Here is a 21,581-nt window from a genome sequence, read left to right on the forward strand (position 1 = left end):
TCTTAAAGGGTGAATTTTATGGTATGTGAATTACATCTCAATAAAAGACTGCATGATAAACAAAAGCAGGAGAGAGTTGATTTTTAAAGCACCTTTTAAGGGTTCTGGACAGGATTCTCTGAGCACAATAAAAAGTCTATTTGCCACCAACACCATCTTCAACAAAAAAAGCACAGACCCGGGGATCGGACGACTGGCCTTCAAAACCCTGCAGCCCATTAAGCTGCGTGCTCATGGGCAGAGGTGCTTGGCATCCTGCTGCCCTTCCTCATGGGCAAAATGGGGACCATTGCTGAGGACCCACACGGCGATGTAGAGACTCGAGATGCGTATTAGCAAAGGTTCCAGCTAATGGCACACAAACACGCCGACTGTTGTTACTGATAACGACTGACCACTAAGTGCCACTTGTCTCTCTGCCCAACCTACCGATGCAAAGATGAATCTCCTGTCGGGGGAGGGACTCAGAGGTAGGAGCCGTTGAACAAAGAGACCACGCCCACGGATGGGCTGCCTTAATGAGCTGAGCGCAGAGGACTGAGCCCTACAGATGGGACCACCCTCTCCTTATTCAGTGGAGCCCTCCTCTTTGCACAAATGATCTTGAAGACTTCAGCACAGAGTGCTTTGACCCCACCCTCCCAGATCCAGCATGCAGCTGATTCTGTAGGGTCGGTCCTGACCATGAGTTATCTCGAAGGTGCATCAGATGCCAGGAAAGGCAGAGTTCTGCCTCCGGTAAGTTGGTGGCCACCATGTTGCAGGGAGATATTGGAAAAGACTGACATGGACCAAAATGCGACTGGCTTCCTTCGATGCAAAATTACGCATTGCTTGGGACACACAGGACACGTCTTTCCCATTATCGGATCCTATGGTACCTGTGTCTTTCATGATCTCTGAGCTATTTTACAATTCTGTAAATTGCAGGTTAACGGTAGCCCTGTGAATGATTCTCGCCAACAGGCACACAAATAAATTCCGCGCAGTGGAGGGACAGTCGATTTCTCTCCCCACCCTAGTGGAAAAAGTCAGCTTTCACCCCCTTACACATTTACTTTATGGTCTATACATGTCTCTGCTTCACGAATGCTTCTTTGAACAGTTGTAACATTACACATGTTCCCTTCATTAATCACTGCTTAGCTAAAATCTTTCACACGTTCATTTTATGTTTGCCATTTTTCTGGGGGGGGGGCAGGTGGGCAAGGATTATCCTGTAACAATGTGAAAACCGGTAAAAGTTATTAATCCATAATCTTGCAGCCAAGAAAGTCAGAGACAGCGTGGGGCTCTCACTGCTCCAAATAAGGACAAAGCGAGGAAGCGTGTGTGCTTGAAGGGAGGCGTGTAAGGTAACTAGAGAGGGAAACTCCCTAGGTGTCTGTCCTTTCCACCCATGACGTCTGCCACGGTCCACTGTTTACCCACTGACCCCTCAGGGGAGGGGCTGCCAACACAGTTGTCTTCAGGGACGAGTCACACAACTCACGTGGCTGGGCTTGAGATAACGAAAATTGGTAAAGACAGCTGAAACACGTGTTCTCTGCCTCAGCTGGACAGACCCAGTGTCAGAGGGACGCAAGCTACTCGGGACGGCCACTGTCGTCTGGTGTTTGCTCAGGGCATCCGCGAAAGCATCTGGGAGGGTGGTACGTGCACAGAAAAATGACGGAAAACAGACTGGATTCTGGAAGGAGGTCTGCTCGAGACTCATTCATCAGAGAAGTTCTTCCCCGACACGTACGTCGAGATTTGTGAGGGTCCGTGGGTGATGCAAGTGAGGTTCTTTATTTGCAAAGGAAACGGACAACAGAAAGCCCGTCCCAAGTGGCTGAGCTCCAGTGTGACTGTGGGGTGTGCGTGTACATGTGAGTGCGTGTGTGTGCATGGGTGTGTATTGTGCACGGGTGTCCACATGCATGGGTGTGCGTATGGGCATGTGTGTGCACGTGTGCACGTGGATCAGTGTGTGCACACGTTTGGGTGTGTGTGCATGCGTGTGCACGTGTGCACGAGTGGGTATGCATGTTTATATACGTGTGTGTGCGCATGTGTGTGCGCGTGGATGAGTGTGTGTGCGTGCGTGTGCACGTGTGCATGAGTGGGTATGCATGTTTATATACGTGTGTGCGTGTGCATGAGTGTGCAGGTGGATGAGTGTGTGTGCGTGCGTGTGCACGTGTGTGTGCACGCCTGCATGTCCTCGTCCTGGCACTGTCCTTCTCGTACCCGTCCTCTCGTCTTTGGGGCTAAGGGGCTTTCCGACAGGAAAAGAGCCCCAGCTGTACTCGCTCTGGCTCACGTGCTTTTTCATACTTTTGCCTAATATGGCCAGGGTTTCATCCTTCATCTCTGCTTTCCCTTCTCATGGTAACAGCAGGAGAATAAAAAAGCATGAACACCGGTCGAAAGAGAACGTGGTGGAGAGAGAAAGAATCCAGGGGCTCAGAGGGCAGCAGTGACTTCAACACATCTGAAGTTAGTCTTTGATTTTATTTAACTTTTTTTTTTTTTTGGTCTTTCATGATTTTGGCAAAAGCCGGCAGGCAATCAAGGTTCTATTTGAAGCAGCTGTGTAAGCAATCTTCGTTTTAAGCGGAGACAATGGAAAATTAATCTCAGCCCGGCGTAACTAAGTTTTCATAGAAACAGTGAAAGCCCCTTGAATATTATCACCTTCCACAGATGTTTGCTGACTGCCCTGATTCACCAAATGACCACAAGTGGCGTCCAGAGAGCGGGCTCTGTCTGGGTGTCACCTGGGTAATAAAAAGCCGGTGGCATAAACGGAAAACGTAAACCCTGCTTCTTCTTCTCTTCCGTCCGCCTCCCCCCCTTCTCTTGACTCCGTGGGCGGAAAATTCTCCGGCCTGTCCTTGTCACATGCAATCTTCAGAAACCTGTATACACGTGCTTGCACACCTGTGTGAAGGTCAGCGGAAGCACCTTCTCTGTTTGCCCCTGTAAGAGGGGTCATTGGTGCCTCTAACACCCATCTCCGTAAGTCCGGTGGGGTCCACACCGTACTCAGAGCTGAGTTTTGCTGTGGAAAAGAGGCTGTGACCAGGCCCCGAGGCCTCTGGATGCACGTGTCATGAATGTGTGACCCGCTTGTCCTGACTGATGACATCATGAATGGTCTCCACTCTCCTCTCTGGCCTTGGCACGGTCCCCGCGTCTGTCCCTCGGCCAGGAATGCCCTCGCTCATGTAGCCGGGGGGGCTCACTCTCAGATTCTTTCAGGCGTCAGATGTGACCTCTTCCAAGGGGACCTGGCTCACTGGCCCAGCCATGCTCTGCCTCAGTATCCCTCATTGTGCCCACCTCCTTCTGGCAGTACGTACTATCCTCTGCGGCCCCTTCTTGTCCCCCTCCTCTGTCCTCCCACGAGAGAGAAAGGTCTCTGTCTCCCCGTGCACGCAACCTAGGGGGGTGAGGGCCTGGCACAGAGAAGCATCTGGATGCATGTGTGACAAATGGATGCATGAAGCCAAGGTCGGCAGCACGTTGCACAAAATAACGCCCCGTAGCAACTCCTTTTGGGTTTCACCTTGACCGTGTTTTCTCAGGGCAAACTGACTCCGTTTCCAGAGAGGTGGGCGATCTTACAGCTGGTAGTGAGCGCTGGGGGGCTGCGGGCAGGCTGGGAGGCACCCCCCAGCAAGGGTCCAGAGGCACAAGGCATCTGGTTCATGGATTAACCAGACTCTTGCCTTGACCTCATTTCCCTGCCTTCCTCGTCTCCCCGTCAGTATCGCCAGAGGGAAAGCGCCGGCTCCGAGGCACCCGGGCTGAAGTCTTGTTTGGGCTTACCCACCGCACCCACTTGGGGAGTCTCCTAATCTCTGTGTTTCGGGGCCCTGTGTGTAGACCAGACAGTAATAACCGCAGCTCCCTGGTAGGGGATGTGGAGATTTTCAAGGAGCGAGTATGAGGTACTTAGAGCAGGGGCGCCTGGGGGTGGGGGGGCTCAGTCGGTTGAGCGTCTGACTTTGGCTCAGGTCATGATCTCACGGTTTGTGGGTTCGAGCCCCACCTCCGGCTCCGTGCTGACATCTAGGAGCCCGGAACCTGCTTCGGATTCTGGGTCTCCCTCTCTCTCTGCCCCTCCCCTGTTCACGCTCTGTCTCTCTCAGCCTCAAAAATAATAAACATTAAAAAACAAAGGCGCTCAGAGCAATGCCGTGTGTGTGTGCAGCACTCAAAGTATGTGCGATTGTTACTTGTTGGGAATTCAATGTTGGTTCCTAGATTGGGTGGAATATCCTAAACCACGGAAAGCCCCTTGCGGAACAGGGTGTGAGCATAAATAATAAAGCTGTTGGGCAGAAGCCAGAAGCCACGCACATCGATGGCTTGTTTTTCTTCAATTACATACCCTTCGGCGCCTTCCTCACTGGAGCCCGCTGCCTGCCACGAACGGTTAGACTAAAGGTCTCCATCTCGAAGGGCTCTGCTCCACAAAAGGCATTGGGTCTGTTTTGGCAAGACACTCACTCTCCTTCTGAACTCTCAGGCACGGCGGGAGGCGCAGGGCGGGAATGTCTTTGCCCGTGGTCTCCGCCTCGGGAAGGCTGTGTGATGCATGTTGGTCCCTGTTTCTTTTAACTTGGGAATCTTCCCCTCCCTGCCTCTCGGTCCAGGTGACGCACATGTGGTCCAGAGGCGTGGCACATGACTGGCAGAGCTAATCCGAGTGCCACACATCGTCTACGGTGCCAGGCTCCGTTCAGACAGAAGGCTTAGTGTGGGACCAAAATGGCAGGAGGACCCCGGAGCTTTGGCCTGGCCCCGGGAACAGAGCTTCTCTCTGCTCTGGCAGACCTGGGAGGTCACAAGGCCGCAGCTGACGTGGCCAATGTGTGCCGGGAGGATGGCCCCGGTGACGGGGAGCACGGATGAACCACATACCTTCAAATGGAGGGTGCCATTTTCAGCTGACGGAAATCTGAAGCCAAGCGCCCTTGTGCGGATTCAAGTTTACTCCCCGGGGTTCGAGCTCTCTTCTCTTTTTTTCTTTTTCTCAATTCCGTTCGGGTTGGCCCTTCTTTCTCTTGAACCAAGAGAACATTTTGGATAAAGATGGCTCTGGGGGGACCATTCCCCGAAGGAGGCACAGAAAGGCCTTAGGACACGAGCCATGCTTGAGCCTCCCTGAGAAGACTTGGAACTAGGACCGGGCGCCTTCCAGAGGGTCAAGGAACTGGGTTTACTCTTCCAAATGGCGCACCTGTCTGGTATATGTGCCCCCAGGCTGTCTAACTGTTGACCTGGCAACCCCAGGAATGCCTAACGCATGCCAGGCACTGTTCTCAGAAGCTGTTTCATTTAACCCTCCAAACACCTGCAGGGAGGAGATGCTATTAGGGTGTCGCCCCTGTTTTGCAGATGAGAAAACAGAGGCACACAAGTCTGATAAGCGCCAAAGTTCCCTGAGTCAGTCTGAGCGTCAGGACGCTGGCCGTCTCGTTTCCGAGTCTGAGCTCCGAGCCCGTCCTGCTGTATCACGGGCCGGATCGGGGGATGTAGCTCTTTGTTGAGCTAGTCTACTCCCTTCCCCTGAAGGAAGAGTCAGCCACAGAGATCACCGCCGTGCAAGAACAGCACCCCACTTGCAGTCGTCCTCAGAAATCACGCCGTAGGATTTTTGTGGGAGCCTGACGTTCTCCAGACTGGGGAAGCAGAAGCGAGCACGAGCATTGCGGACCGGCCCCCACCCCCCAGCGGTGGTGTGGTCACAACTGACATGGGGCGAACAACATCTCAGAATTTCAGGTGAACCGACCCAACCCATTGGAAGGAACAACAACCAAAAAAGAGGTTAGAGAGGGAGGGAGCCAAACCATAAGAGACTCTTAAAAACTGAGAACAAGCTGAGGGTTGATGGGGAGGGAGGGGCGGGTGGGTGATGGGCCTTCTTTAATCTGAATGCCTACAGTTCAGGGAATCTGAAAGATCAGAAGTGGCTACTGATTTCTCAAAACTTTTGTCTATTCAGGTTATATTACATCACTGACCTTCATGTAGTTCTTAGGGGCCGAGTTATGCCCAAAGACACGTGCTTTCAGTTTTGCAAAGGGAAATCCCCAAATAGGGGGTGAGTTTCTTGCAAAGAACAAAGGAATCAAGGGTAGAATATAACTTGCTCCTCTCAACCTGCCAGGTGCTTTTGGACTAAATACTTTGAATGCCTTTGAAGCTCAGTTTATTCACACCTGTAACAAAGACCATACCCAGGACCCAGGTCCCTCCTCCAGGACCCAGGAGACCATACCCAGGGTCTCCAACCCTCACAGGTTTGCTGCGATGATCAAATTAAACATATCCATTGAGTTGCCTTTGCAGACGATAAAGCTCCGTAAAGTCACGAGGAATTTTTGTGTCTTACATTCACATAGCCTTATTGAGTATCATTTTTAATCTTAGGAGTTCGCATAAGCAATCCTGAAGTGTGTGTAAGAACACAGTGTGAGTTATCTACTAGCGTGCACCAAATTAGCCCCCACACTTGGTGGCTTGAAACAGCACACATGTATCATCTCCAAGGTGCCTCTGCAGAGAGCGGCTGCCTCACGGACTCAAACCGGAGACAAAAGAGAAGTCAACTCCCATCTTGTCTAATCAGGGATTTGGGGAGGGTCTCCGTCACAACCACGGACCCTTTTGCCCGAACCGATGCGCACCTGCGTGGGGACCGTCCGCCGTCCGCCCCCGTGTAGGAATGTGAGCAGTGGATGGGCTCAGCCAAGAGCCGGCGGAGTATTAAGGTGACTTGGCTTTTATCTTTAACTGAAGCCTCAACGCTTCCTCCCAAGGTGGAAAATTAAAGGCATGATGGATGAGGTGTCTGTGCCATTTAGCTGGCCTAGTTTACACACCACTGGCGAGGAAATACCGCTCTTGAGATGGAACAAGTAAGGAATCATAAGGACCACTTAGGAAGAATTAATGTGATGTGGAGAATGGAAAGGAAAGAAGGTATTCAGTTGCCCAGGAGAGGCACGGAGATCAGCTTACAGAACCACCTGTCACCGGGTCTTTGAGCAGAGAACCCAGTCAGGGCTCTGAAGGACTGATTTGGGGTTATCAGAGTAACCTGTCCGTGCTAAGAGACTGCCTCTCTTCCACACTTTTGGTTCCCCCTCCAAGAGGCAGTGCTGTATTTCCTCCTGAACAAAGCCCTCGAGCGTTTTTGCCGACTCGGGCAGCTGGGCTTCCGTGTCAGAACGCATGGCGGTGCCGGCTGATGTGAAGATGGCAGAGAGGGGGGAGGTGGGTGTCCGGTCGTGGGGGGGCTTGTGGAGGAAGTTCGTGGTGGGCAGCACAGCCCTCTGTCCTCACCTGGGCCCAAGGCATGAGCCGTCTGTGTCTTCTCGGACGACCCCTCCCCATTCGTTCTCCATAGGCTCACTGATAATATCGTTCACGCAAACGTGACTGTGCCTCTGTCCCGCCTTCTTCTCACTGTTCTTTAGATAAAGACCAAAACGCGCCTCTGTGGTTCGGGCGTCCGCTGCGCTCCCTCCTCCCCACCTTCCCACGGGCTGGGCTTCTGTGGGCTGGTGCGCCATCTTGGATTTTGTGAGTGAGGGCAGCCCCCGGCGGTGCCCAAGAAATGGGAGACACGGAGCCCGGGTTTTGGATGGCCACACCTCCCCCCCAGACCCCTACATGACGAAAATGAGGTTTTCTTGAACGTACGCTGCCCTGAGCAAGGTTTCTTTTAGCGGCAACTGACCCCCATCCTAAGGAATTCGCGCCCTGATTGCTAGTCCTTTAGCATACTTCTCCATGGCATTTACCGGTGTTGCAACGAAATATTTCCTGGCATACTTATTGTTGGGTTGTTTTCCGTCTTTTCACATGGACAGTGAATTCCGTGAGGTCAGGGTCCATGCTCGTCTTGTGAGCCCTAATATTCTCAGAGCCTGGCAGGCCCTCCATCATTGTTTGATTACTGAGGACAAACACAAAAATCCAGGTTGTGAACTGAGACCCTCCAGGCGGGCTCGTGTGGTCCAAAGCTCCCCCTGGGAGGGTTTAACAGGCAGTCAGGATGTGATTCCTGAAGATCCCCCACTTCCCGGGATTTGGGGAGCCCTTCTGCTCCCTGCAGGTCTCTGAGTTCCGGGCGGCTGGACACGAAATACCAAGATGAAGCGGAAGGATGTTTCCTCATGACGAACAAGGTTCAGGCTTGGGCAGAGCCGCGGGATTCTTGCCAACTGGAAAGCCGTCTGCAGAAAATGTCTGTCTGTCTGCAGTGCTTAGCACAACACTGGCAAGAGGACTCCACCACCACCCTTCCCAAAGCCTGGGGACGCCCCGCCCTGCCTCCCGGGATGCTGTTTGTCCCGCACGTGCAGCCCCCCCACAACTTATTCCGTCATGTGTACAATGAGGCCACACGCTCTGCCTCAACAAACACGGTTCACGCACTCGGTCTTTGGCAAACGGTCCTCACGGTCTTAACACAGGGGCCCTCTGATCCTGGCTCCTCGTCCAAACCACAGACGACGTGCCCCACGTCAACATATCGTTGCAAGGTCGTTCACGTATTGGTTCACTCAGTGACTATTTCGGTCCCTGCTCTGGGCCAGGAACCGATCTAGACACGAACACAGAGGTGAAGACTATGGGCAAGTCCCTGCCTTCCCTCGTGGAGTCTACATTCTTGTGGAGAGGGACAAATGGTAAACAGTCACTTCACGCTGGTGAGTTCCAGAAAGAAAGTCAGTCAGGTGATCGGTCTGAGCGGTCAGAGGCTGCCTCTTTGAGAACACAACGTCTAAGCTAAGACCTAAAAATTAGAACGATCAACTCACAGAGCCCAGTTGGAGGAAATGGCAGGTGCAAAGGCCCTGTGGCAGGAACAAGTTTGGTGCATGGGGTAAAGGAAGACAGGTGACTGATGAGAGAAGCATGGGGGTAAGATCAGGAGGGTGGGCAGGGCCCGATCCCCCAGGGCCTTGGAGGCCGCGGCCAAGAGCTGGGGTTTTCTTCTGGGTGTGTTGGAAAGCCCTGGAAGGTTGAGGCTATAGGGAGTTCCAGGATCGGATTTTCTTTTAAAGAGAGTGTTTCGGCCGTTTTGAGAAGACTGGATGGCCAGGGTACCGACAGCGAGCTCAGCTTAGGTGAGAGTTTATAAGTGACCTAAGGTACAGCCTGTTGGAGGCGCGTGATTGCAAACAGTCCCATTCATATAGCAGACGCACCGCACGCCCAAGGGAGATGCTCCGGGAACAGGGCAGGTCCCGGGGCCATAAACGCCACTCCAGAGTTTCCCAGGAGAGACCGGGATGGATGGGGTCAACAGCCTGCAGACCCACAATTCCCACGTGAAACACTGCTCTCAGGCAACCTGCTAGTCAAGTCATTCGTGAAGAGACAAAACACAAGCATCACGAGGTCCAACAATTTGTCAGCCACGGGTGGCTGCTGGCGTGGACCGGCACAGGGTAACACGTCAGTGTCCACAAGACTCACAGAGGCCCATGCTCTTCTCCCAGACAGCACAGTTCTGGAACTTGCTCCACAGACACAGCCACAGAAGTGCAAGGCAGTGTGTGGACAAGGTTAATCAGAGCAGCGACTGGACGCAAAGGACAGAAGACCCTAACGGGGTTGGTTTCGACAGTGGACGCTCTAAACCAGTCCAGTGAGACAGTGGACGCCATAATAAGCAAACGCCATTAAAATAAAAAACAACAAAAGGACAGTAAAGACCTTCATGGACCGCCATGGAAAACTTGCAAGATACATGAGTAGGTGGAAGAGAGAAGCAACGTTGTTCAAAGCTGAAGTGGGCGAGGGAATACGTGTGAGGGTGTGCTTGCTTCGTATGCGTGGAGTGTCTTTGGCAAGGTGTGCGACAGAGCGCCGATGTCGGTGGCCTCCGCAAGGGAGCTGGGTGCGTGGAGGGCAGGGGTGGATTTCCGCGTGTTGGTTTGTCTACATTTTCGGTTTGGAACTGTGTGAATGCATCAGTGGTCCTCCCCCACTCCTCCAACAGCAACAACAAAAAATTAAGAGCAGAAAATAATAAAAGCAGAAGGGGAAAATGTGCCTTAGTAAAGTGACAGATTACAACAAGCCTTCGACCTTTGGGGTTGGCTTATGAATAGTCAAAGCGAGCGATATTCAACCCACAGGTGCCCGCAGGTGACCGCTGTGCCTCTGGCACCTGGCTCTGCCCTCCCTTGTACGATCAGGTTGCCCTGAGGGTGGGCGCAAAGCCCAGAGCCAACCAGCTACTGAGACTCCAAGAAAAGAGTGAGCCAAGAGGGTCAGCGGGGGAGACGGGGAGAAAAGTGAGCGAGATGGAGTTCCAGTGCGATGTTGGGGGCCCAGACCAAGCCAACAGGGCAGGGTGGCTCTGTGATTGGCATGTGCCACCACGGGAAAGAGTGCCATGCCTTGTCACAAAGACAATGCAAGGCAGTCTGGGCCACTGCGGAAAAATGTCAGGAATAACTGAAGGAAGCTTCGCTCCGTACAAAATACAAGAACCAGCACTCTCTGTGGACACTTAGCGTAGACTGACATCTTCAATCTCCATGAGTGACAAATGCACCACGGTTATTTACCATCTCACTTTCAGAGAAGACCCAAGGAAACGGACTAATTTGCACAAAATCACATAGGTCCCAAGTAGAAGAGCTGAGACTTGAATCCAAGTTGCCTGGCTGGCTCCAGAGGCCAAGCTATTACTCATGGCGCCATATTGCTTCACGGGACGCTGGATGATGGAGGGACTACATGACCCAAGCTTTTACCGTTTGGGCACGAAAATACATCGAAGTTTTTAAAAAGGGAAACACGATGGACCCTTGAACAATGAGAGGGTTGGGGCGCTGACCCCCCGCGCGGTCGACAATCCACGAATAACTTTTGATTCCCCCATTCTTAACTACCAAGAGCCTGCCGTTGACTCATCAGGTAAACAGTCAACAGACACCTATTTTGTGTTCTCTGTATTCTCTCTGGTATTCGTACAACAAAGCAAGCTAGAGAAAAGAAAACGCCACTCAGAAAGTCCTAAGGAGAGAACACGTTGACAGTCCCGTGCTGTTGTTTACGGAAAAAGACGTGCCTGTGAGCGGACCGAGCACTGCAAACACACGGTGTTCAATGGGCAGCTGTGGTTCATTCCCACTGCCGCTCACCATTTTCTTGTAAAGACCGGTCAAGTGTGGGAAGGACCCAGATCCCTCAATTTAAAGGAGTCACAGTGGAGAACGCCAGCATCTCGCGGCAGCCCCGGGCAGGGGTGGGGAGTTGGAGGACTCTGACCGTGTCGGGTGTTGTGCCCAGAGTGTGGGGTGCTGCAGGGCCGCAGGGCTGTTCTCTGAGGGCCAGTGATAGGGCGACCGCCTCAGGGAGACAGCTGCACCCGTGCCTCAGCATAAGAGGGGTTGTCCATGGCAACATCAGGGGCTCTGAAAGCCACCTGCTCAGGTCGGAGGCCACAGCCTCCCCTAAAAGTCCATTACTGGTCTGGCAAGAGCTCCAGAGATTTCTTAATGTGCTCTAATAAGTCATCTCAGGGCAGATGCTGAGAGATATATTTACTTTCCACGTTTTTGGTTTGGACCGGGGACCACATGTCAGCCCGTAATGGAAGGAAGAAAATAGAAACCCTTCATTCTGGCCAGAAAAAGCCTTCCATGAGGCTCGGGTGCATAAAGCCGAGAAGCAGGCCTCTAGAGGCGGGGAGGGGCTGGGAACCGGACAGGGCTCTTTGGGGTAAGAACACAAGCCGTGTCCACATCTCCTCACTTGGGCAACTGTTCCTTGCGCTGGGAGGTGACCCCAGAGAACGGGGTTAAAACGGTCGCCTGGCCCTGAGGACCTGTAGGGGGTGGGAGCACCTCAACCCTCCCGGGGGCCCCGTCTTCTGGTTACATGTTGCTCTGCCACAAACCGCCCTGCAAACCTAGCGGCATGAAACGATCACTGTGTCTGTGATTCAAGAATTCTGGAGGGCTGGGCTGGGTGGGGCTGGCTGGACGCATCCTCTCCCTTGGTGCGGGGTCCTCCCTGGGGTCTCTCCACGTGGGATAACTGGAGGCCTCGGGGCAATGGGGCTGCCTGCTTGTTGGCTCTTTTGTGACCCAGCTCTCTCCAAGCCACAGGGCGACGCTTGTGCTCACAGCAAGCTGGTCACAAACGTCACCTGTGTTCGAGGGGAAGGACGAAGGCTCTACCTTGTAATGCTGAGTAGCGACCTCCAGGAGAGCACACAGCTGGGGGCGTTGAGAACCTGACCATTGCAAACGTGGTCGGAAAATGCACCCTCTCGTACACAGGGGCACCGGTCATTCGCAGGGAAACGGAGTGAGCCCACATTCACCGCGGGGGCTCCGGGGAAGCGGGCAGGAGGAGCACCGCGCGTCCCGCGTTGTGAAGGCTCTCCTAGGCGCCATGGTTCTAACGCCCAGGGTCTAGTCCTTCTCTGTAGAAGCTGATCCCTCTGGGGAAGCCGGGTGCCTCCACCGCAGGCAGGCTCGATGGGATGAGGGTCCATGGATGCTGGACGTGCCCACGACACCACTTGATGGGAGAAACCCCACGGCTGTTTATTTCGGACAACGGATCAACGTCGGATGCCAGAGCCGGCGCTTTGGTCTCCGGGAACATCTCTTCTCCCAGCCTTCTCAAAGCTTCCTCTCTAGCTGTTCTCCCACCCCCAGGCTCTTCTGGGAAATTCTCGTGGGTGGGGGGTTAGTTTGTATACATGCCAGAAAACACCAGGAATCTCCACCATCTTGGGCTTTAGCCTCCGGCACAAACTGGCAGTGGGAGGACCCACACAAGGTGCCCATCAAGGAACTCTCCTGCCCCAGGTGCTGACGTGCGCCCGTCGTGCGTTGAGAGCGGGCTGCGTGGGGACACTGTTGGCTTCTTCCTCTGGGGACTTGCCATGCACACCTATGCCATCGACCGGGAGAGTTTTCACTTGGGACACCGGCACAGCATGTTTTCTGCGGTATCTTCCAAATCTTCTTAAGAAGAAGACGCGGGGGGCGCCTGGGTGGCTCAGTCGGTTAGGCGTCCGACTTCGGCTCAGGTCATGATCTCACCATCTGTGAGTTCGAGCCCCGCGTCGGGCTCTGTGCTGACAGCTCGAAGCCTGGAGCCTGCTTCGGATTCTGTGTCTCCCTCTCTCTCTGCCCCTCCCCTGTTCATGCTCTGTCTCTCTCTGTCTCAAAAATAAATAAACGTTAAAAAAAATTAAAAAAAAAAAAAAGAAGAAGACGCAGTCTGGGCAATTTCCTTTAGGGAAAAGCAGATTATGTCTGTGGACCACTCTCCGAAGCTTCGCTGAAGCTGTTCATACGAAGCAGCTACGAGAACGTTCATATTCCAGAATTCTCCGAAAACAAACAGCCGAGCATCATCACACACAGAAGGTCTGCGATTGAGACCGCGTGAATGAATACTAATGGGCACTTTATTCCCCGTTTTCCGTCATTTTTGCTTTGGGAAAAGACTCTCTCCTTTTATTACCTGCCTGACTTCCTTGTCTCTCCTGCAGCCGAGCTGAAGCCACGCGGGCAGGGGATGCTGCGCGGGCGCTGCTGTTTCAGGGAGAGGAGACGACGAGGGGGTGTCAGCTGGGGTCCAAGGAAGGGCGGGGACCCAGAGCACGTCTCTGGTCTAGACCACCTGGCAGAACAGAAGCTAGGTGACAAGTGGGGGGGAATGAGGGACCGCAGGCCACAGACAGGTTCCCTGGAAGGGCTGCCCCTCAAGAGAGCTGAGGGCAAACACAAATAAGGAAGCGGACGACAGACATGTGCCTACAGCATCTGCTGGAAACACCGGGGACCCTGGGCTGTATCTGTTCAGGAGGGACCGTGTGGGGGAGAATGAGGGGAGCGGAGTCTCTGAACGGGCTGGCCTCACTCCTCAGTCCCTTTCAAAGAGGGCACCGTCCAGGCCGGGAGGGCTGTTTTGCTGCTGTTTTGCTGTTTTGCCCTAAAGAAGGCAGGTATGATTTCGTCCACAGCAGAGCACATGATGCGCTCAGCCTGGCCGCTACTCCCACGCAATTCATCTGCTGGTGGACAATGTTCCTGAGCGACATTCCTTTTCTTGTATCTGCACAGTGACTTTTAAAAATCTGAGCAAATGGGGCACCTGGGTGGCTCAGTCGATTGAGCGTCTGACTTCAGCTCAGGTCATGACCTCACAGTTCATGGGTTCGAGCCCCGGGTCAGGCTGTGTGCTGACAGCTCAGAGCCTGGAGCCTGCTTCCGATTCTGTGTCTCCCTCTCTCTCTGCCCCTCCCCCACTTTGCTCTCTCTCTCTCAAAAATAAACATTAAAAACTAGAATAAAATAAAATACTGCAATTCTTGTATCTCATAGCGTAATGCACATTAGAAACTAACGGAAGTACCTTAAATGTATATCTTCAAGGACAGTATGACTAAAAACGAAGGTGATTTTAAAAACGCGGAGCAATTTAAAGACGATTCAGAGAAAACTCCTGAGCGAGCAGCGGTCCAAGCGGCCCGTGACATGGCGTGACTTTGGGCGGGTGCCGGTGGGTGCCGAGATTTGCCTGCAGTTTCCACTTTCCAAACTGATTCCACACCATTCCCCAAAACGCCCTTGGGATAAGTTGCTCTTCAGACTGAATGAGCCGGGATCATCACCTTTTAGTGCATCTAAGCACACTCCCGCATACAGACGGTAACATAAACCTTGCCCCTTCATCACCTGGCTTAAGTGAAATGAGGCACACGAGTCCATGTGACGGGGAGGACAGGGGACACACAGCTAAGGCAAGGCCAGTTGAAGCCACTGGTCTGGGAGCCACGTCCCTCCGTCTCACGGCCTTCCTACCTTTCTGGATTAATCTCTGCAAGTCGTTTCTAGGTCACCTGCAGTAAGGTCCCGGCCCCCCCTCCCCACCACCTGAAGTCTCCTGATTTCAGGTGATTTCAGAGAGGGCGGGGCCTCTGTGCCTGCATATTCCTTCCTCCTGCCCCCCCAGGACACCTCGCAGGCACCCTCCAAAGCCCAGAAGAACCTTCAGGCTGATGGCTAAAGACAGTTCCCAGAGACCCCACCTCCCGGCACCCTCCCCTCTGCGTACCCCCCTCCCCTGGAGTGTGGCCCAGACTTGCTTCTCATGAACAGAATACAGCAAGAGTGTTTGGATGTCCCTTGGGAGATTAGATTGTAAATACTCTGCCCCCTGTTTGCTGTCACTTCTTTCCTCTCTGGACCTTCTCACACACGCTTGACCTGACGGAGAAGGACGCCCGGGAAGGAACAAGAAACTGAGACCCCCAGTCCTGCCAGCCTCGAGGAACTGAGGCAGGAGTCCTGCCAAAGGCCACCTGATCCTGGAAGTATACTGTCTCTGCCGAGCCTTCAGATGAGACCCTGGTTCCTGATGGAGATGTAGACGGCGGCTCGGTGAGAGACCCTGGGGTAGAGACCCCGGTTCAGAGGTGCCTGAATCCTGGCCCACGGAGGCCACGAGATAATGAGCACGTGGTGCCTGAAACTCGGGGGTAGTTTGTGACACAGCAGTAGACGACTCGTACGCTTGGCCTTTGCTCCATGGGCAGAGGAAGCAAGCCCTTGGACCTTCCCTGTCAACGAACACCCTTATTTGAAGTGTGGTCTTTCTGGGGCCAGTCCTCAGCGTTTAGGTCGCTGATGGGGGTGGTCTGGACCACAGTCAGCGTGTTCAGTGGACATCAGCCTGGCACGGAGCACAGGTGAACCGACCAAGGATTTCTGCAGAAAGTCCTCTCTCCGAGAGGGAGGCAGTGAGCATGGGACGCCCATCGGCGGTGTGCTGGGAAACAGGCTTTGCAACAACCACCACGAATAAAGGCTCACCCTCTCGGCAAACACACCTGAGCCCAGAGCGCGCTTTCTGGAAGACACGGAACAAACAGCGTGGCCTCAGGGACCCGTGAGGACGTGCCAGCACAGGGCGCACCTCCCTCACTTTGAGGCTCCTGATGGTGTCACGAAGGACGATTTCCACGCCTGACTTCACTGCTAATGAACATTTCCGCTCTTACTTGCCTAATCAACCACAGGATGTACTAAGGGTCCTTCTTGGGGGCAATTGTGGAAAAGGCTGCTGTTTGGAAGCCGCTCGGGGCACCAGATGTTTTCGCTGGCTACCTGTGAAAGGGAGGACCGAGCACAGGGTCTGCGATCAAAGAACTGGGCGTTTCCACACAAAGTAGAGAATTTGCATTATTTTTCTTGGCAGTCTTGTAGCGTTCACTTAAGAAAACGTGCCTGGTGAGGGGCTATTCTTTTCCTTTAGTGCTGCTCTCTTCAAGAAAATACACAAAGAGAAGGTATCAGGAGCCCTAAAAATGATTCAAACTTTTTGATTCTAAGAAGCCACCTTTGGGGCGCCTGGGTGGCGCAGTCGGTTAAGCGTCCGACTTCAGCCAGGTCACGATCTCGCGGTCCGTGAGTTCGAGCCCCGCATCAGGCTCTGGGCTGATGGCTCAGAGCCTGGAGCCTGTTTCCGATTCTGTGTCTCCCTCTCTCTCTGCCCCTCCCCCGTTCATGCTCTGTCTCTCTCTGTCCCAAAAATAAATAAAAACGTTGAAAAAAAATTAAAAAAAAAAAAAAAAGAAGCCACCTTAAGTGAAAAGAGAAGGAGATAAAGCTTTATGTGGACGGTAGTTTATTGCTGCATTGTTTATAAAAATAACAGTGGAAATGTCCAGAGACATGGGTATGGCTATTTACGGAATGTTAAATCTATATGACAGAATATTGTGAGGCCGTTAAAACGTTGCTGAGGACAATTTAATGTCAAGAGAAAATGTTTACAATAGAAATGAAAGTATCCTAAAACCTATCGAGATTATGATACCAGATTTGTAAGATAAATAAACTGATTGCACATTTATTGTACGTATAAAACGCTGGGAGGAAATGAACCAACTTATTAGCAGTGGGTTATCCTTGGGTGGCAGGGTACTGATATATTATTTAACGTTTTTTTCCTTGCATAACTGTGCTTTGCAAATACTCTATGAGGCGCCTGAGAGGCTCAGTCAGTCCAGCATCCCACTCCTGGTTTCGGCTCAGGTCGTGATCCTAGGGTCCTGAGCTCGAGCCCCACATCGGTCTCTCTCTATGCTGATGGTGCAGAGACTGCTTGGGATTCTCTCCCTCCCTCTCTGCCCCTTCCCTGCTCTCAAAATAAATAAGCTTAAAAAATACTCTAAAAGGAGTATGTATTGTTTTTATACGCAGAAAACAATTAAAGAGTCATCCAGATGTCCGTGTAGAATGTCACATAGCATCACGTCCTTACACACGATCACCACCGACTGTCACCCCGTCTTCAGATCCTTCCTCATTGAAGACTGGGCCTAATCCTTTACGATTCAGACATCAATTCCGACGCGTGTGTTTCCCCCCCAAGCAGCTCACCGACACCAGCTGGGATCCTCGGGTGCCATGCGATCCTGACCCCGTCCACCCAGAAGTGGCATCAGATCCCCCCAGTGAGGGGCTCCATCCCACAGGACTGTCCCTCCCCATTGCAGGTGCCGGTCCCCGGTCCAGGCTATAAGCCCAAGGTTGCCGTGACCCCCTGCTTGGGCTCGACTGATTTGCTCGAGCAGCTCACAGAATGCAGAGAAACCCTTACTGACCGGGTTAAAGGATGTTAATAACTCAGGGGCAACCACACTGAGGAGACACATGGGTGTTGGGAAGGGGGCACAGACCTTCATGCTCTCTCTGGGCACCACTCGGCCCGAGCGCCAGGGGCTCACCCACCTGCACCCTCTCTGACACCCTTTCTTTAGGGTTTTTCTAGAGGCCTCACTACAGAGGTAAGGTTGATTACGTCATTGGCCGCTGGTAATGCAACCTCCAGCCCGTCTGCCCTCCCGGGAGATGTTGGGGTGGTTTGGGGGGTGACCTCGGTGCTTTCCAAAAGTCACTTCATTAACCCAGGAAAGGACACCTTTGTTCCTCTCGTCACTCGGGAAATTCTAAGGCTCTTAGGAGCTCTGTGCCGGGAACAGCGATGAAGACCGGATCCGCGTTTCTTACCAAGGGGCAAAACATCACACCCTCCGTGCAGAGGATGCGCTCTTAGGAGGCAGCCTCTGATCACGTAGGGAGGACAAGGGGAGGTGACGCCGCGCGGGACCTGAGCCTAGGTGGATGGAATGCACCGGGGCCGGGAGGCCGGGAGAACCTTGGCGACAGTGTCTGCGCCCGAGCCGGAACCGCAGGCTCAGGACCAGAGCCGCAGCTGCCCCCGCCCGGAGCTGTCAGATGGTCCTGCCAGTCGAGGCGGGTGCCTCCAGCTTTCCGGGCCGACGGTGTAAGAGCTCCGCCGAGCCGGGGTTCGTGCGGGCCCGCGCGGTGCGCGCTTACCTGTTGCGCGCACTGGGCGCCCGGCGCTGGCACAGCAGGGTGGCGGTGGTGTGCTTCCCGCCGCTGCCCGTCTCCTGCTTGACGTCCCACTGCCGGGGCTCGCTGGTCTGAGCGCCCAAGATGTTCACCCCCTTCTTCACCTTGGCTCTGCGGGCAGGAAGACAGGCGAGAGAGACCCACGGCATTAGTGACCCGACCTTTGCAAATGTGCCCGAGCCCCACTGCGCTGCGATCGCCCGCTCCGCGTTCACGCGCACGTTCCCGCGGCAGGTGCAGAGACGGACCGAGGGCTCCGGAGGGGTAACGCCGGGGTGGGCGGAGACAGTGCAAGGGGGCGGGGCCACGGACTCCAGAACGGCGGATCCGGCGGCCCGGGTCCGTGGTGAGGGTAGGGGGGCCCTGGATGTGCCCCCGGACACAGAGACGTAGCCCCATAAAGCGTTCAGGGGGACCGTCGGTCGGCCTCGGCCAGTTGTTCTCATTTGGTGGTTGTTGGGGAGGCTGGTGTCCTGCCAGAGGCAGGTGGCAAGGTCAGGAGACATTTCCGGTTGTCGCCACTGGGTGGGGGTGTGCTGCCCGGGGTAGAGGCCAAGGACGCAGTTTAACATCCTACAATGCCCGATCCTGCTGATCCCCACAACACAGACTCATCAGTCCGGAGGGTCCATAGTGCTGAGGTTTCCCAGCTCACACCCTGGGTTCACCACTTTGTAGCTGTGTGGTCTGGGCCCAACTACACCCTCTCTGAGCCTCAGTTCACCCCCTACCCCCAAAATGGATCTGCTAATAAAGCTGAACGATGAAATGTCTTAATGCCTATAAAGAGATTAGAATAGGGTGAAGCATACAGCAAGCACTTACTAAGTGTCTATTATTGCTACACTACCCCCACCTGCTCCATGCAGCTGCCTCCTCCAGGCAGGCTGCCAACCCAAGTGCACTAAGTTAGGGCTTGAAACAAAGGAAGCCTTCCTCTCCGGGCCGACTCGGCCCCTCTGAACCTCAGTGCTCTCGTCGCCATACCGAGGAGAAAAGTAGCAGATGGAACGCGACCGCCTGCCTGTCCTCTCCCCCAAATCCCGCTCACGGGAGAACGGAGGCCCACGAGGTGGGGAGGGGACACGCCCAGCCGCCACGGATTCTGGAACGGGAAAGAGGTCTGACGCGAGCAAATTTGGGAGCAGGATTTCCACTCGCAGCACCAGGGTGCCTGGGCTCAGAGCTCCCAACGGCCGTGTGCCCCCAATCACTTACAGGAGCAAACAGGAACTGCTGGGCACTGAGAAAAGTCTCTACGTGATCACAGACACCCAAACAGACAAACAGAAAAAAAAAAAAAAAAGCAATCTGTACAAAATAGAGCCAATATGGGAAAGACCATAATTAAAAAAAAAAAAAACAATCATTCATATTCACAGGGAAATCAGACAATACTCCACAATCATGAAACAAAAACACAATGCTATTTAAAAACGCCCAGAAAAAAAAAAAGAGCACTTGGAAATTAAAACTATTATAGCAGAAATATAAAGGCATAGACTGGCTGGTGGATAGAGGAGATTTGTCCTTAGAGGCAGAAAGAGCAAACCCACACCCAGGCACAGCAGCGGCACATGTCGACGGTACGGGAGAGTGAGTTCCACACTCCTCCAGAGAGACAGAAGCGTCAGAGACAAGCACGGACTCAGAACTCACGACAGCCGCTCTGGAAACCAAGAGACAATGGAAAATCGCCCAAAACTCAAAGGGGGAGTGATTTCCAACCTCGAATTCTATACCCAGCCTGATTCCGAAGACCATCTTTCCAGATATGCAAGCTCTCTGACAATTTACTTCCTACATCCTTGCTCAGAAAGCTACCTGGAGATGTGCTCCATCAAGCGAGGGAGAAACCCAGAAGGATGTCAGACGTCAGAGGCGCAGGAAACACGTGATCCCATGCACGACAGGTGCACAGAGGGAAGGCGGCCGCAGAGGACAGGGGGCCCCAGCAAGGAGGAGAATCTGGTGGCCTTGCTGTCCGGAAATGGACATCTTCCTAAGGAATCTGGTGGGGACAAACGCTCCGGGAGGAGATCCAGACAGTCAGCGAAGCGTTTGGGAATGAACAAGAGCTCAATATACAGAAAATGAAGGGAAGGAATAAAACCGGACCAGTTTTTAAATCTGAAGATAAGAAATCATCACTCAGAAGATGCCACGTGATCAGAATTTCATACTTGGCTTTACTGTGATTAGCACATGTGCTTATAATATTTTAAACACTGAATATGAACCCAGACAAAATATGATTATTTTATTGGAAGGATGGAGGCATAGAAAGGAGTGCCCTTATGGGGGGGGAGAGGTATATTTTGTCCTTTGTTGGAAATTTATAGATATTGCCTAAACACACACACACACACACACACACACACACACACACACACACACCCCAAAGCAAGATGCATCAACGTCACTATCCCCATCAGCGATATGGATGCAAATACCAGGCAAAGTAAGAATTTTGCCTCTGGAAGGAAACAGAACACTGCAGTATTTTTTAAAAATAAGTTTTCATTTTAAAATAGTTTGATGCTTTGAGGTTACGAGGAAGCTGCAAAACCAACCGGGCAATCCTAGATTTCTCGTGAGCCCTTCGCCCCGCTCCCCCGGTGATCACGTCTTACCGAACGCAGGCACACACCTTCCTTGGATCCCACCTGCTGTCAGGTGTGCTGGTCTCTCGGGGTGCTAGAAACGGTATCTCTCGTGTACTTGCCAGCCAGACAGAATAGAGAACAACACAGAAAAGCCCGGAACAGTCACGCCTGGCAAACACCCATCTGTTCTGTCACCAGCACCTTGTCACTGGGAGCGTGTTACACACGGTTTTGACCGACAAAGTCTGCAGAAAGATTGGACTCCTCAGGGTATATGCAGAGGTACAGCTTCTGAAAGTATCAGCAAGGCACACACACACACACACACACATACACACACACACGTGCGTGCACACCTCTGCCCTGCTCACTGCCCCCCTCCAGGAGTGGAGGACGTAAATCCTCGTGAATAGTTGGGAAGCTACATCAACATAGCTGAGCAAACCTGATTGCCAGCACTCAGTAAGCCACATCTCCACTGTCAAAGTTCGAGCGTCCTGGTCAGCATCAGCCCCCAGAGCAGCAAGAGTGAATCAGCAGC

At 53.2% G+C, this 21,581-nt stretch overlaps 1 protein-coding gene across 1 annotated transcript in view; it reads right to left on the reverse strand.

Moving 5' to 3' along the window:
• The window catches only part of TMEM132C (transmembrane protein 132C), a gene marked incomplete at its 5' end in the record, with an annotated part of 204,335 nt that overhangs the window by 96,405 nt on the left and 86,349 nt on the right, over positions 1-21,581 (reverse strand). The window contains one exon of the mRNA XM_042962803.1: positions 18,399-18,545. Within this exon, the coding sequence (XP_042818737.1) occupies positions 18,399-18,545 (147 nt within the window). The remainder of the gene's footprint in view (positions 1-18,398; positions 18,546-21,581) is intronic.

Source organism: Panthera tigris, chromosome D3 (genome assembly GCF_018350195.1).
Source record: "Panthera tigris isolate Pti1 chromosome D3, P.tigris_Pti1_mat1.1, whole genome shotgun sequence".
In the NCBI taxonomy this organism is placed as follows: Eukaryota; Metazoa; Chordata; class Mammalia; order Carnivora; family Felidae; genus Panthera; species Panthera tigris.